This window comes from Chelonoidis abingdonii, chromosome 7 (assembly GCF_003597395.2).
Source record: "Chelonoidis abingdonii isolate Lonesome George chromosome 7, CheloAbing_2.0, whole genome shotgun sequence".
NCBI lineage: Eukaryota > Metazoa > Chordata > Testudines > Testudinidae > Chelonoidis > Chelonoidis abingdonii.
Window position 1 is genome coordinate 80,193,566 of NC_133775.1, and position 17,029 is coordinate 80,210,594.

Genomic DNA, 17,029 nt, shown 5'->3' on the forward strand with positions numbered 1-17,029 from the left:
TTTCCTCAAAATATAACCCTTTCTTCCCAAACTAATATTTCCCCAAGGCAGCCTGGGAAATATGTTTTAAGCATGACTTATTGGTATCAGTGTAGAAAGGGTTAGTGCTTTCACTTATTGAGTTGTGACAATACTGGACAAGGATAAAAATAGGTCCCAGCAATAAAAGGCATTGCCATGTGGCGTTGCTAAAGGATCCGCCCATAACCGCTTAGTCCACCTTTGTTGTAGCACCTATAGCAATTACTCTTGTGATTCAAGGTGTAATGGTGGAAGAAGATAGTTACCATAAAGAGGATATATCTTCTATTCAACATTTGAGCTGGTCAAAATTATTCATCACAATTTTGATGAAAAATCTATTGTTTTTCAACCAGTTCTAAATTACAACCAATTGATGGCAAGCATGGATATGTCTACATTATCCGCTGGATTGACGGACAGCAATCGATCCAGCGGGGGGTCGATTTATCGCGACTAGTGTAATCAACCCCCAAGTGCTCTCCCGTCGACTCCTGTACTCCACCTCTGCGAGAGGTGCAGGCAGAGTTGACGGGGGAGTGACAGCAGTCAACTCACCGTGGTGAAGACACCACGGTAAGTTGATCTAAGTACGTCGACTTCAGCTATGTTATTCACGTAGCTGAAGTTGCGTAACTTAGATCGATTCCCCCACACACACACACACAGTGTAGACCAGGCCACATGTGTAAAGCACTCTTGCCATATTGCTTGCACCTGGGTACCCAGGCCCCATGGAGGTTCAGCCATTGATAGGACCTAGGAGGGGTAACTCTTCCTTGGACCAAAAATGGAGGTTTTGGCTATTTTGAGTCTCAATATTTGCTTCCTTAAAATTAAAAAAGACTACTTTCATATTGTTAGCTGAGAGAAAGTCATTTACACTTGTGTAGTTGACCAACCAATGCAGCAGTGATACTGACAGAGCACACGTCTATGACATTATTGTAGCCAGCTTCATATTGCACTCCTAGGATGGTGATGGTATTGGATTATACAAATCTAAAGTTTTATTTGCCTCAGCTTTTGTAATAAAGCTACAATGTATGTGAGATGTGGGAGCTGGAGGTCTTCAAACAATTACAAAACAGCATCTTAGTAGATAAGCAGTTATTTACAGAAGCTATAATGAATAAACTCAGCAAGTTCCAATCTGTTTTTTGAAAACACTTGTAGTTAGACCTGAGCCAAGCCTTCCAAGTTTGAGCTGTAAAAAGGCTGGGAAACATTTTACTGAGGACCTCTTTGCAAACCTTGAAATTATACAGCTATGGACAACCTGTTTTATTCAATAGCTAAATCTCACTGCAAACTGAACAAGTTTGAGCTTGATGATTCATGTATGCATGTATGGTGTTTAACTGGAAGTAAGGATAATTGACTATTTTCAAAAATCGCTTATGATTGGTCTCACATGAGTTTTTTCAGCAAATGTGGACTCAGCTTGAAATGTAACTTGAATTTCAGCTCCCCAGTATTTTTAGATCTCTGGGTAGTGCCAAGAAAGTTCAAATAAGGTTCAATTGCTAGCTAGTTCATGAACAGACACACAACAACAACAAAAAAACATACTGATTAATCACGGCAAGGACTTGAACCAAGACTGATTTCTTGTACTACTGTGGATAAAGTTAATTAAAGTCCATCTCTCTGACAGTTTCCATTTCAAGCCCAGAAAGAAGAAACACAAGCACCTCTTCTGCTGCACCCCACTAACAGGCTTCTCCTCTGTCCCCCACCTCCTGTTCCTCTCTATTCCATACTATCTGTATGGATTTAGGAGGCTGCCAAGAGAACATGTACCTTTAAAGTGGCCTTCTGAGCAGCTGAGAGGTATATGAGTGAGAGGTACAATATAAAATGATATCAGTATGAGGTGGCAGTCCTTAAGCCAGCTTATTTCTTTCTGTACTCATACCATGTACCTAAAAATTACAGTTCTAATAACTTATAACCTATGACTACAAAAGCCATCCTCCCACCTCAATGGGTGGGGGAATTTGAAGGGATTGGGAGTGAAAGGGGACAGCCCCAGCAGTGAAGTAGGGGGACACTCAGTGAAGAACACCAGGTAGTTCCTCCTCCACCCCAACTCTCTGGCACCCATTGGCCAGTTGAGGAGGGGAGAGGGATGCTGATTGGCCAGCATTTCCCAGCTCCCAGGAATGGAGGCCATGTGGAGGCTCTTTCAGCTCCATTGCAGCAGCCCCCCTAAGCTAGTAATGGGAATCGAGACAGACAGATGGTGCATGTCTAAACGATCACCCGTTTGGAGGTCAGGAGAGAAATTTTCTCCCATGAGCCAATTGGCAGAGGACAGGAGAGATTTTTCACTTTCCTTCAGCACCTTCAAGCCACAGTGAGCTAAGCAAAAATGTGCTTAGTACCTAACTGAGGTACTTGGGTGAGTTGTTACAACTTGCTGCCAGTTCCCAGTAAGATTTAGAGCACAAAATGAACAGACACCAGAAGTAAAAGAGCTGGGATTTTGATGATAAGCCTTGGGATCATAGGATAGGGTGAGACATGGGGGGCCCTCAGCGGCTGAAGTCCCCACCCTTCTGCACCCTCTGGCACGTTCACGGGGTTGGTGGGAATCAAAGCAAACTGAGTCCTGAGGGGCAGGCTGAGAAGAGCCTACCCTGAGTTACGGGGTATAAGTAGGAGGCGTGTAACCACAGCACTGAAACCATTTAAATGCCTGGTATTGGAGTATGGGTGATAGGTAGGTAGCACCCCTCCTCTGTGGTTAAGTTTAATGAAAGTTGCAGAACAAAATGTCTTACCAAAATTATAAAATATAATTTGTTGCAGAAAAATAATCTGAAGATCAAGAGCCTGTGTAACATCATAATCTAATCTTCTGTGGGCTGTAATACTTTGATCGCATTTCAGTTGTTAGGTTTAGCATGCAAGTGCAGGTTTCTTTTGGTGGACTTTGATATACAAGAGGCCAGACTAGATTTGAACTCTATGGCCTGGTCTATACATAAAACGTAGGCTGATGTAGGTATGGCTTTCAGGGGTGTGAAAAATCTATACCTCTGAGCAATATAGCTATGCTAACCTAATTCCCAGTGCAAACACAGCTAGGAAACTATCACCACTCAGGAAGGTAGAGTTCCTACAGGAATGAAAAACCCCTCCCCATCACACTATAGGTTGTGTCTTCACAACAGGGTTATGCTGGCAGAGCTACAGCACCATAGCTATGCTGCGATAGTCTCCATAGAGAAGACATGGCCTGTGATTCTATGATCCTATCTCCTCACCTAGAACATTTTATAGTCTGTTATAAACTTACAAAGTACACGTAAATGACTGCACAAGTTATAAAGCAGTGGAAAACCAGGCCCAAACCATTTAAAATGTCTTGTTTACTTTGCATATGAAAAATAGCCTATTTGTCAAGTGGTTGCTCATTGTTCCCTTTTCATTTCCTCAGCAGGTCTAACCTGCACACCGGGATTTTTGGAAAAATAATGTTTAGGATTTTTAGGAACTAGCATTGTTTTAACATTTTATACATGGCTACTCATCTCTCAGTTACCCATTGCAAAACAGATTTGGAAAATCAAACCAATTGAATATAAAAGTATGGAGGTTTATGCTCTTGGTTTTTTTTTTTAATGAATCAATAAATAAAAACACACCAGAACACTTCTAATTGGAACATAAATTCTAATATAAGCTTTAAGGCAACAAAATACAATTTTCCCTTGGCTGTTAAAACCAGGTTGGTATTATTACATTAAAGAAACCCGTAAATATTATGCTCTGATACTTTGTTAATATGGTCAACAACTAGTCTTGTTCATTAGCAATTTTACTTTTACCCAAGCATTCCCCTTACCCATAAGACCAAATATCTTGCATAAAAACTTGTCATAGAAACTAAACTGTGCTGAAAATATTAGTTTTTCATTTTGACTTTTTCTCTGAATTAAAAAAAATTAAAATCAGTTATCTTGTGGATGACACAACTTTCATTTTCAGATGAACTATGAAAATAAATCACCAGAGCTTTTGTACAGTACAAGAATATTCAAGACCTTCCATAAATGATAGCAATAAAAGTGCTGGGGGACATCAATGAATGGAATTCTGACTGATGTGGGACGGAGTGCATTGCATTGCAGGCAGTAGTGTAGAACATAAATGCCATCCCTAGTTATGCTTTATAACAGTACTGTTTTAAAGACGTGTGTGCATGCACATGTGCATGTGTCACCCTTACCATTTTCTGTCTAAGCTAACTAGACATTTCTTATATTTATTATATAAAGAACAGCAAATACTAAAAATAATAAATGTCCAAGACAATTAGGTTTTTAATAGCGACCATTCTTTGTCTATTTTTACACACACACATTTTAGTCCATAACATACAATATGTATATATTATCAGTGTTAATAAACTTCCTTTGAGCAACCTGATAAATATTTCATTCATGTCAGTAACTGCATGACACAAAAGGACCAAGACCATAGACATACCTGACTGGGATTTCAGCCTAAAACAAAGTTCTCAAAGTTTTCAAAGAATGAATCACAATTAAATGGAGAAATTGATGGGAGACTCCTCCCTGGCCATAAAATGTAATGTAAATAATGTACTTTTAGCATCTTTTAATGCACTTTAGCAACTGGAAATAAAGAGAAGAGTCAACACTATGTAAACAACCAAAACTCTTTGGAGGATGGACCACTCTCTGTGACATGGACTATTGATCTTGATGCTTTCTACATTGCCAGCCAAGCTCCTTGCTAGTTTTAATATGTTTAGCTCTTCAAAATGCTGTTTTCCTATCCTCCTGGTACATTTTGATGCTCCCTTCCGCCCCAGTTAAAGAAAAAAAAATCTACAATGGGTGAAATTTGAATGCAGGGTTTATTTTCACTCAGAAACAAAGGACTCCTCCATATTCACATACTGTCTTTACCAAATAAGTGTATTTTAACTAATTTGTTTTCAAAACAGAAAAGGAACATTTTGAAATGCTACTTCAATGCCATTTTCTCCCTCTTCATCTTACATCTCTCATTTTCCTCTTCTTTATAATCTGTCTTTCTCCCTCCTACAATTCTCCTATGACTGTTAACCTGCCCGCCACTATCTCTGCAACATGGCCCACACACATTGCTGCTTCTGCCTTCAAGCAGATAGCACTTTCTGTGAGGGCAGAACTTGAGAGAGTACCACCATATTTTTTTCCTCCAATTCCACCCCAACTCTAACATATGAATAAGCATGGCCCTTTGTTAAACAAGAACTTGACAGTACTGAAGCCAACAATTTTGTACGTTCAACCACTGAAACCCAAACATCACATAACTAGAGACATTTTGAGGAACTTGAGAGACAAGGCCATATAACTGCATGTTTGCAGTTTTGCTATCAGAATGGGAGGTTGGGACAGAGAGTTACGGTTCCATGAAAACAGAAGGAATATTTGGACAGCCTTGGTTTTAGGTGGCTCTAACTTACATGTTGTCATTGTTATGACCAGAAATGCTTTGCTAGTAAGGAGAATAATAAATTGTTATTGGCTCTTGCTAGGGAAATTGTTAGCCTAATAGAGGCTATTTGTGAGTTATATGTGTTGTCCAGAGAAAATTTATAAAATGTATAAAAAGTTTAGTGATAAAGTGTGCTTTAGAACAGTTTGAAGAAGCTTTCCTTTGGGCAAGGATTTCAGAGCTAAGTTCACCAGCAGCCCCCTGGCTGTTGATTCCTTGAAGTCATTTCAGACTTTTTAGGTAAATATACATGTTCTGAAATGCTCTAACCTTACTGCAACAGGATGTGCGTGCGTGTGTGTGTGTGCTTGAGATTTAATAAGAAAATAGTTTTAGGTAAAAGCACTCTTGCTTGTATCAATCGTCTATCAGACGGATGAGCTATACCTCCATTTATTTATTCCTGACACTGCCTGGAGAGAAACAGTTAAGTTACTACTGCTTTGGTTCTGAAACCCCTCAGTTACACTTTCACTCCCATCATCCAATGAGTCTACTGGCCTCCCAAATATTGAATGACAATTCTAAAATGCCTCCCTTATGGTTAAAACTCTCCATGATCTTGCATGTTGCTCTCTGATTCTCTCCTCTTTGCTTATCTAATATTCATCTTCTCTCTCCCCTTCCCTTTTCAGAAGGTCACCTACTGTTGTGTATTATGCTTCTCTTCAATTCTTGCCACTTGGAACAGCATTGCCAAGAGCGTCTCAGTCTCAAAGTTAATATCTCTTCTCAAACTTTACTTTAAAATATATCCTTTTCTTCTTACTCTTTTCTTCTATTACTCCTGTGGCTAAATGCTTTTATTTATTCAAATATTTGTACAATGTCATTACCGCAGTCTTAAGATATTTTACTTGCAGCGAATAATCCTTTTGGATAGAACAATAAAATATTTTTCCATGACCATCATAGAAATGGGAAAGCAGATTTTGTGCCCCAGATAGCACATTTTCATGATATGTTTGCAAAGATCTTTTACACCAGTGCATTTTGTAATTTATACCACTGGCTTGCTTTGGATTATTTATCTCAAAGCATTTGGGGATACAGAGAGGAAGACACTAACATTAAAATTATTATCTGCACCCCCCTTCATCATTTTTTGCCCTCTATTCACTAGATCTAATACGTGAATTAGGATACATTCATGTTTGACAACATTTCACCTTGAACAGTCCCTTGAAATGTGTTAATTACTTCTGCTAAACAATCTGTTCTACATTATATTTAGCAGTGAGACTCTGGGTTAGTTTCCCAGATCTGAAGAACAGCTCTGTGTAAGGTTGTCTCTCTCACCAACCGAGCTTAGTCCAATAAAAATATTTCCTGACCCATCTTCTCTCTCTAATATCCTGAGACCAATGGCTACAACAACACTGCATATAACATTTCCCTGTGACATTTGTAAGTGGCAGGGGAAACCCAAGAAGCCATTAGTGCTATTCAACTTAAAAGCATGCTTAAGGCCACAGACGAATGAAGCCATAGTTTTGGTATTTGGGTTTGTTCATGAAGTTCCGTGGTAATCATATGAGAAGTCAGTTTAAAAATTGTTAAATTGAATGTTCAATATGAAAGAAATGTTACAGTGGGGAGTATAGCTCCCTATTATACCAGTAAGAGGAACTGTTCATTGTGACAGACCAGTAGCAACGCTCAGAAGTAGGAGAGTAGGTAAGGGAGGAAAAACTGACATGAGAAGGAAATAAAGAGAGTGTCACTAAAGATGCAGGGTGACAACCAGACTCTTCAATTAGACTAGGGAACTTTTCTCTTTTATTGGATTAACTGTTCGGTAGTCAGTAAAGCTCTATTCATAGGTGTTTCAAAACAAATCCAAGTTGGGCAAAGCTAAATTCTATACAGATAGCACAGCAAATTCAGAGGTAAAATTTGAGCCAATATATAATGCAAAAACAATTCCGCTTGCTAAGTGGAACATTATGTAACCCACTCATGGCTCCAGTCGAATAGTCTTTATTTATGAGGTCATCCATAATTAGTGTAAATAGCTGTGACACCACATGCAGTATAATGAACCACTTTTAGCTATAGGCAGGCCAAAGCTTGTGTAACTTATCTACACTTTCCTTCGTTTTGCCTCCAACTGCATGCATTCTGTTTTTATGTTTGCATATTGCAGTATATCCTAGGGCACCAGAAAAAATCAGTCTACTGTAGGGTGACCAGACAGCAAGTGTGAAAAATCGGGACGGGGTGGGGGGTAATAGGAGCCTAGATAAGAAAAAGACCCCAAAATCGGGACCATCCCTATAAAATCAGGACATCTGGTCACCCTAGTCCACTCCTACAGCCAGCACTTTTCCTGCTGGATGCAAAACAACAGACAAATGAATAGGGGCATTTGGCAGGGCTGTCAGGCTTTGTGAATGCCTATAGAGAGGCAGCATCAACTACACTCTGCCATTGGCTGGATTTCTCAATAGAGCTGCCTTACAATCTGTCATTTACATTTTTCCAAATTCAGGAATGGGGACTTTCTTGGTAAAAAGTACCCTAACAGGTTTCAAATGTCCTATAAATAATCCACTGCACAGTGAATATGGGTTCTAAGTGTGCTGAATGCTTATGAATGCAATGTTGGGCCCATCAACCCTTTCTTATCATCTTAAAAAAACCCAACCTGCACTCCCCAAGATTTTCCTATCACCACTATTGTCTGGGGTAATTTAAGTGTTTAAAAAGGCACTCTGAGAAATCAAATTTAGCTTCAAATTTAACTTTTTAAAGATAAGAACAACAGAAATGGTTCTACAATAAAAACAAAACAAAACCAAAACCAAACTGCCACCAATGACTACAACCTTTTCCTGCAGCAGTGCATGCCCCAGCCATTACAGCATTAAGAGCCTGAAAGTAAAACAGACCTAAATAATTTTCACCAGGCAAGCTCAGAGAGCAGCAAAATGTACATAGTTAAATAATGTAAGGTGTTGTTAGTAGCCCTGATAAATACATTTCTTTACAATCTATGATTTTTAATCTGACCATCTATTTAAACATTTTCATTTGGCTGGAACGTGGAAGCTTTACAGCAATATAAATATAAACCCTAACCTGTCTGGATCAAACTGGCCCACAGAATTATTAGTCATAAGGGGGCATTATGGACAAAGTGTAATATCACAAGTGAATTTCTAATGTCAACTGATGCAATGTAGATACTGGATGATCCCCAAAGGAATATGATCTGAGCAATGATAGACATGTTATTGCTCTGTAGAATTAAAAATACTGTATTCATGAATGATGCAGAAGCTGATATGTTTTCCTAGATGTGCAGAGCAATTTAGACAAGTTTTATATGCCTGTAAATAAACAAGGGATTGGTTAGTTACCAAAGTACTAAATTGCTGCTTTTTCAGATTAATCTCCTGTACACATAAAGTAATTGCTAATAGGAAAAGCACAAGAGGGTAGAAGAAATTTTTATTCAATTAGATTTGCTCGTTATGAACCTAAACCTGCCTCAGACAGTGAAACAACCTGGTAGTAATTGCTGTCCACAGAGTTTTACTTTGAGAGTAACTATGAATGATCAGCAGGAATGTGCCTAGACAACTCCCCCAGTCCTGCCAGGAAAGGGAGTAAGAGGAAAGCCGGGGTAACTATGTAGCCATGATTCTAAGAACATGATAAACAGGGTCCAGGCATCTCTGACTCCTAATTTCTGTCAGCATAAACCAAACCACATCTGAGACACAAGACACAAAAACAGCAGATCTCCTCTCGAAAGACCATTCCATTGAAATTCTAGGTAAAAGCCCAATCAACATCATCAAAATTGAATTTGGTAGTTTAATAATTCAGTTCAGTTTAACCACGCCTCTTCCTAAACACTCACTTCTTCCAAGAGGACCACAAATACCAACTAATCAGTTATCCTCCGCCCTCTCCATTCCAATAATTACTCCTGGGGGAATTTTGCACCGAAGAATTAAAAATTGTGTGCACAATATTTTAAAATTCTGCAAATGTTATTTGTCAAATTAACACTATATAATCACGCCGGTTTCAATTATTTTGGTAATTTATTTCAAAATACCTGTCAGCAAGTGTGCCTGTAACAATACATACACACATACACACACAAATTCCCCCAGGAGTAGAGTGTTAAAGAAACCCCTATGACAACCCAGTTCCTGTTTCTCTGACCCCAAGGCCAGCTGGGGGCGAGGAAACATTCACACCTTCCTCCTCCCAGACCAATCAATGGAAAATAGGTTAAACAAAGGCAATCTAATCCCATCTGGGCTCTGGAAACATGCTCTGATTATCCTTACCCTAGTCAAACAAATCACTGCCAAATAATGGTAGGAGGATATCCTATTATCCACCACCAGGTGTAAGAGCTAACCAACCCTCCAATCCATGGAAGGTATGAAACTAGGGTTTCCAATTTTGGTTGGATGTATTCCTGGAGATTTCATCACATGACATAATCTTTAATTAAAGATTAATCTTTAATTTCTATGGACTTCAGGTCAATCCAGGAGGGTTGGCACCCCTAAATGAAACTCTCCCAATGGGACAAGAGGAGTTTCAAACTTGAGAAAACCAAGATGGTATTAGGCAAACCACATACTACAACACAAATACCATCTGTTTCTCAGACATTCTCCCCCTTCCTTCATTTTTTGCTTTATAATAAATATTTTCTAACATTATATCTTTCAAATGATGTTTTGAATGTTAAATGTGTGTGTGTGTGTGTGCGCGCGCACGTGCGCAATCGGTAGACTAGACAGATCCGGAAGTACTAATGTGTCTGATACCTAGAACAACTAAGAAAAAAAATTAGCATGCTTCTACAACTTCTAGTCATGTTTTCTATCTAACTAGGCTTTCCTAAGGCGCCTATTGTCATCTTGTCCATTGTCAAGTATTTTTTCTTGCCTTAAGATATACTTTTGAAAAATCAGATACATTGTTTATACCAGCCTCTCCTCTCAAACACAGTACAGTAAGTGATTTCCATTTTCATTTCCTGGATCTGTGCAGTTCTGAGAAGCCTAGCTATAGCACTAGGAGTGTCATGACTGGGGTGTGGGTGGTCAGGCCTAAGGGCTGGAACAAGAATCAGGTTTAGTGGTTAGAGCAGGAGTTGAGAGCCAGGAACCAGAGCAACGGGTTGGAAATAGAGTCAGAAGCAAGACTGGAGTGGACTGGAGTAGGACAGGAACAAGGCAGTGTCAAGGCTGGGAATACGGTGACCAGATGTCCTGACTTTATAGGGACAGTCCTGATATTCAAGACTTTGTCTTATATAGGTGCCTATTACCCCCACCCCCATCCCGATGTTTCATACTTGCTGTCTGGTCACCCTAGCTGGAAACCAGGAAGGCACAAGAGTGATTGCAGCTGCAGGCACACACACTGAGCAGCCAATCACCTGCCGCTGCTCAGTGACCTTAAAAGCAGGCCTAGGGGCTTCCTTCAACCAGTCAGGCAGTCTGATCAATCAGGGAGTCATACCCTAACCCATCTGGGCTCATTAATCTGGCTGAAGGCTGAGCTAGCTGGTCCTCAGGCTCAGTTGAAGGAGCTCATGCTTCACAAGGAGTACTCAAGTGATTAGCTAGGTTAACAGAGGGGGCTTGGGAAAGGCCAAGACTGCCAATTTGTGACAAAAACTGAGGCAGGTAACAATAAATAATTTGTATTTCCTGGTTCATTCTAGATGTTCTCAGAACACTTTTGGGGTGCACCGTCACTGCAGAGGTAATGCCAGACTCTTACCCAAGTTTTAGCCCAACCCCCTGTCTTGCCTCATCTACATACAAACATTTTGTCTGGGTTTGGAGGTTCTTTAAGCCTAGGCTACCTTATGTTGTGGGGGAGGAGGAAGATATATAGAGCTCAGTCTCTGCTTTAACTTGGACTGCAACCTACCCATGTATTGAAGTGAGTGATGCAGACTAAATCATTGGAGCACTGATAGTCCTTCAGTGCCTTTTCATATTGCCCCCTGAAAGACAGACGAATTGTTCCAAAATTGACTGGGAAGAATCAGTATGTCCCAGCACAAACAATGATGGGTTTTGCCTTCAGACACACACCGGTGAGTGCAGAAACTGTGAGGACACAATGACACAGGTAGAGCTTTGCAGTGCGGACGCTTATACCTGGACTAGGCGTCCTTCGATGCTGGTCACCATTGGCTAATTCTGTAGTGCTGACTCACCCACACTAACAGCAATTTGCATTAAAAATGGTCAGTATTGGTCATGGTCGAGCATGAATGGCAATTGTGCACACATATTGTAATACAACAATTCTGAAGATATGAGTATACACTATGCGTATCTTTGGATGTATGTTACACACACATACTATTTCCATTCCAACAATATGAAATATTTCAGAGAACTACAATGAGTTAAAAAAGTAGCTTATTAAACTCTGATTTGTTCATGACAATGACCCTACAAGTAAAATATTTCTGTTCCGGACATAAGTCTGAAAGAAATTAACAATGTGATTATTTTGACATTATTCAAACACAAACTGGCTTCGTCATTTAACTTAACAATAAGTTAAAAAAGTAGCTTATTAAACTCTGATTTGTTCATGACAATGACTCTACAAGTAAAATATTTCTGTACCGGACATAAGTCTGAAAGAAATTAACAATGTGATTATTTTGACATTGTTCAAACACAACTGGCTTCGTCATTTACAGAAATTTTAATCACTGGGAATGTCCAGTCCTGTTTCCACTTATTTGAATGGCAAACGGAATCAGGATCAGCCCATTACATGTCTAAAGAATGGAGATATTGTATTTTCCAGCCTTCTTTTTTTAAGCCACACTAAAAGCACCTGGAGACAGCCTAAGAATGATGATAGACTTCCGGTAAAATCCTGAGTGCTCATCTCAAGAAAATCTGTCAATTCCCTTAAATAACATGAAGCACAAATGAGCAGGATTACAGCCGTGCAAGATTGCCAATATGCTGATATTACACTTACGGAACAGATGTCCTGATGTTCTTGAATGAGGAAGTTTGAAAGGAACCTGTCTACCACCAGTGATATCTATAAAATTCACGTATCCAGCCATCTCCTTAGTGACTATTGATCTTTGATGAGGGAATTACTCTAACAATGGGTACCTTCCTGCAATCGATTTCAGTTAAGAAGTTAAAATAGGAATTAGGTTTGTCATGTTTTGGAGCACCACTGCTTTGGAGCATGAATTCTTTAAATATTTTGCTAAGCACATCTACACTCGAGGATCTTTCCCAAACACTTTGTCGTAGGCAAATCTATTCAAATGATGTCAGAATTTGGCAGTTAGTGGGTGCTCAGCTGGCTAAGTTTACAGACACTTATAAACAAAACATATGGTTCTTACAATATAGAGCTACTTAAAATCCACTTTGTAAAGTTTACATCTTACGTTATTAATAATATAGTTCAATAAGGGGTGGCCTCACTGTGATGATGCCAAAAATTAATTTAGTTAGCTTCCACTGCTCTTTGGAGACACAAATTTAAGGCTTTTAGGGACAAGTAAACTTTGGAAAATGGTATTGCTTACATATTTCAAATATTTTTTCACCATGGGATTTATCTTTCCCTCCAAAGAATGGTGTTAAGGGGTGAAAACCATGCAAATATTGGTCAGAAAACATATAGGTCAGGATGGGATACACAGAAGGAAAAACTGGGTATATCCAAGTTCTCCTACTCCAGGCCCATGCTGCCACAGCCCCTCCACAAAAACATTCCAAGAGCCCATCTGCCATATAAGACAAAGAAGAATCTTCCAATTCCTATGGTCATCAACAACTGGACAAGTGAAAGGGATTAATGAACAACTGCTCAGAGCAGCGCTGTATTTCCCTTTACCTCCCTTCACCCCTTACCCTATTCTCTCAGTCACTGACTACAAATACTAACCTCCCCACCAACCCCCCACCCACAAGTCAGTCTGAATATCCCAAAGTGTTTAGAAACAATGATACATCTAGACTGAGCCTTCCCATATTCCCTTCCCAATGTAACTCAGTCCTGGAGCACAGGGATTTTATTTGTTCCTGGAGACCCCAAATGAGATCCTTTCATGTTAAGTGCTGTATATACATGTAGTATGAAAAAGGGCCTGCCCTGAGGAGCTTACAATCTAAATAGACAAGACAGAAAGGGTGAGAGGGGGAAAAAGAGGCACAGAAGGGTTAAGTAACTTACCCAAGATCACAAAGTCAGTCAGTGGCAGAGATGGGAATAGACCCCTCCCCCCGCAAGTCTCCTGAGCCTCAGTCCTTTCCTGCCTGATAAAAAGTGTCATGGTATCCACTTATGACTGAAATAGCTAATGCTTCATTACAGAAGGAATTGTCCCTTTTGTCACAATTTAGGGCAACTGCACCTGCATTGCCCCTCTGTGGTTCACCAAGGATACTCATTTTTAGGCCTCTGCTCCCAGCTGTCCCCTCACCTACATTTTCCTCGTTTCTGACTGAGTTTTTTCCAGGCTGCACAGTTCTCTGCCTATACTGTGATACTGCCAGCAAGCCAGAATACCTCAACAGGCCAACCTCTGCTCTTTGCTCTCTCTTCAAAGGCTATGAACAACTGTAATTGCCAGTAGAGTTACTACACAGCTCTCTCTAAGCAAGCACATTTACTCTAAAGGTGAAAGCATTGCAGAGAAAACATAAACAACAACAGAAGATTACCAGAGGTCAGTCAGCAGGTTTATGGAATCACAGTAGGCCTTAGTTATATGAGCCTTCATTACCTCCCACCTGGCTTATACCTGTAATATATTTGGGCATGAAGCCATCAACCCTTAAGAAATACCAACTTGTACAGAAGGCTGCATCACATCTCTTCAGTGACATGGGCTACAGCGAGTACATCAGATCTGTCCTCTACTCTCTACATTGGCTTCTCATAGAATATGAAGTAAAATTCTAAGTCTGGGTCCTTATCTTCAGAGCCCTCGATGGTCTAGTATGTCTAAAATATTGCCTAAAGGTATAGGATGGAGGCCATAGCTGACAACTCTGCTCTTCTGAAACAAAGGAACTTTCTATCACGAGTGTAAATATCAATTATATAGGAGACAGAGCTTTTTGGGGAGGCTGGTACATACTATTCTCCCTCTGGAGAGATAAAGAGACAGAACAAACCACACACGAGAGACACAGTACTGGAAGGCACTCTCATAGACCGGACCTAGATAGCCTCTATTCAATCCTGGGCCTCTTTACTGAGCCTGTCAACATGGAACTCAACTCTGACTATTCTTTGTGGTGTTGACCATTTCCTCTTGCTTGTCAGTCTTTGAAAAGTGGACCAAGGGCACAGGCAGTTTTTTCCATGCATTATGTAAGTCAATTTCTCAGATAAATATTTTTTATATGAAGTAAAACTGAAAAGACATCTGGAACAGGGAACAATGCCTATTTTTTGTGTTAAAACATGGAACAAGATATTCACATCACTAGCACCAAGCTCCCTTTCAGACTGCTGAAGCCTTTAAATTGTTCTGAGGGCTCTATTTACCTGTTCTGCACCATGCTCATTGCCATCCAGTCCGAAGGGTAAACATTCTTTCCTATGAGATCTTTAAACATGATGAATGTTTCCATCAAAAAGTCCTAAAACAACAAAACACAATACAGCTATGGTCTTATATCCTGCAAACTTCATATTCCAAAGCCAACTCTCTGCTCTGTGGAAAGCACCAAAGGAGAGGGCTCCATCCTGTTCCCACTGAAGTCAATGGCAAAGCTACCAATGACATCAATCGCAGTGGAATTGGGACCAAAATCCTGTAAAATAGCAGCTGTAGGCTAGAAATAAAAGTTCAAGGCACGTTACACTGAACTTTTGAGCAATGATAAGCCACAAATGAATGGACAGAAAAACAATTCACAGTAAACAGCATATTAATTTCGGCACATGGGAGTAGAATTGTTGAAGAATTCTTTACCATTTAGAAGAGTAATCTCTTAGAATTTTTTTTTAATTTAGCTTTTTTCAAAATACATATGTCTAGAGTGCACGTTATATCCAGAAATTATTCATATAAACTTATAAATACATGCAACCATTCATACAAAAACCACTTCTCTTTTCTAAAGAACACTTACCAAAGAGACAGAGATTATTGGAAGATAATTATTAACACAATTATTCTATCATTAAGTGTTTGATATATGGAGGTTTACCCCCAAGATTTCTGTAATGAGCTTTAAGAGGCGGCTACTGAATCGTGAGGCCAATCACTCAAAGTGCCATCAACTTCCACTGATACCACATAAGTGGCACTCACCAGAAGATCTGGCTCTTTCTTAACAGTCAAATTGGTTATGGGTAACCAAAAATGAACAATGTCTCTGAACAGCATAATATGGAAACACATTTTTATCATCTCCATTGTCAGGACATTACCTTTATGCTATTGAGAAAAAATCAAGTGTGAACAAAAATACATTTAAAAAGCAGAAAAAAATAAGCATAATGACATAAATATTTAACAATTCTTTCCTGTTGACTTGCTTAAGTAGATTAGGGATTACTGCACTACATAGATTTTGGTAAAATTGCTAAATATAGGCTGTTTCTGAGCACCCAAAGTGCCTGAAAGATAACAATACACCAAAACATCCCCATGGTACCAGGTAGCCTGACACATTTGGAAAATTGCAAAAGGTAAGACTAGCTGGGCTTGGATCTGCCATGATCTGCACCATTTGAACTCTCTGACAGGACATGGGTCTGCAAAGCATCTGGATTTGGCAATTCGAGAATTTTCCTACAGGAGCGTTCAGCTGGCAAAAACCTGGTCTTATCCAGCAGTAGCATCACTGCCCAGACCTGACCATAGGTGCAATGAGTGTTTCAAGACCCGAGAGACAAGGAAAGAGGTGTGGTCAGATAACTGCTGTAATCATTTAAGGGATGGTGTCAGCTGGTGCATGTTAGAGCAGCTCCTAGGCCAGGGATGGGCAAACTTTTTGGCCTGAGGGCCGCATCGGGTTTCATAAATTGTATGGAGGGCTGGTTAGGGGAAGGGGTCGTGGCCCAGTCCCCACCTCCTATCTGCCTCCTCTCCCCAGACTCCTGCCCCATCCAACCCCCCCCCATTCCCTAATGGCCCCTCTGGAACCCCTGCCCCATCCACACACACCCTCTCCCTGTCCGTTGACTTCCCCCAGGCCCCCAGCACCCCATCCAACCCCTCCTCTCATTCCTGACAGCCCCCTGGAACCCCTGCCATACCCAATCATCCCCTTTTCCCTCTCCCCTGACTGCCCCGGAACCCCTGCCCCTGACTGCCCCCTGCCGCCCCATCCAACCTCCCCCCTCCTTCCTGACTGCTCCCCGGGACCCCTGCCCCCATTCAACCCTGTTTCCCCCCTGACCGCCATCCACATCCCCACCTCCTGACCACCACCCCGAACTCCCCTGCCCTCTATTCAACCGCCCCTTCTCCCTGCCCCCTTAC

At 40.5% G+C, this 17,029-nt stretch overlaps 1 protein-coding gene across 1 annotated transcript in view; it reads right to left on the bottom strand.

The window, feature by feature from the left end:
* Nucleotides 1-17,029, bottom strand: part of DOCK2 (dedicator of cytokinesis 2) — a 538,858-nt gene that overhangs the window by 164,590 nt on the left and 357,239 nt on the right. Inside the window, exon 29 of the mRNA XM_032803688.2 lies at nucleotides 15,082-15,176. Within this exon, the coding sequence (XP_032659579.1) occupies nucleotides 15,082-15,176 (95 nt within the window). The remainder of the gene's footprint in view (nucleotides 1-15,081; nucleotides 15,177-17,029) is intronic.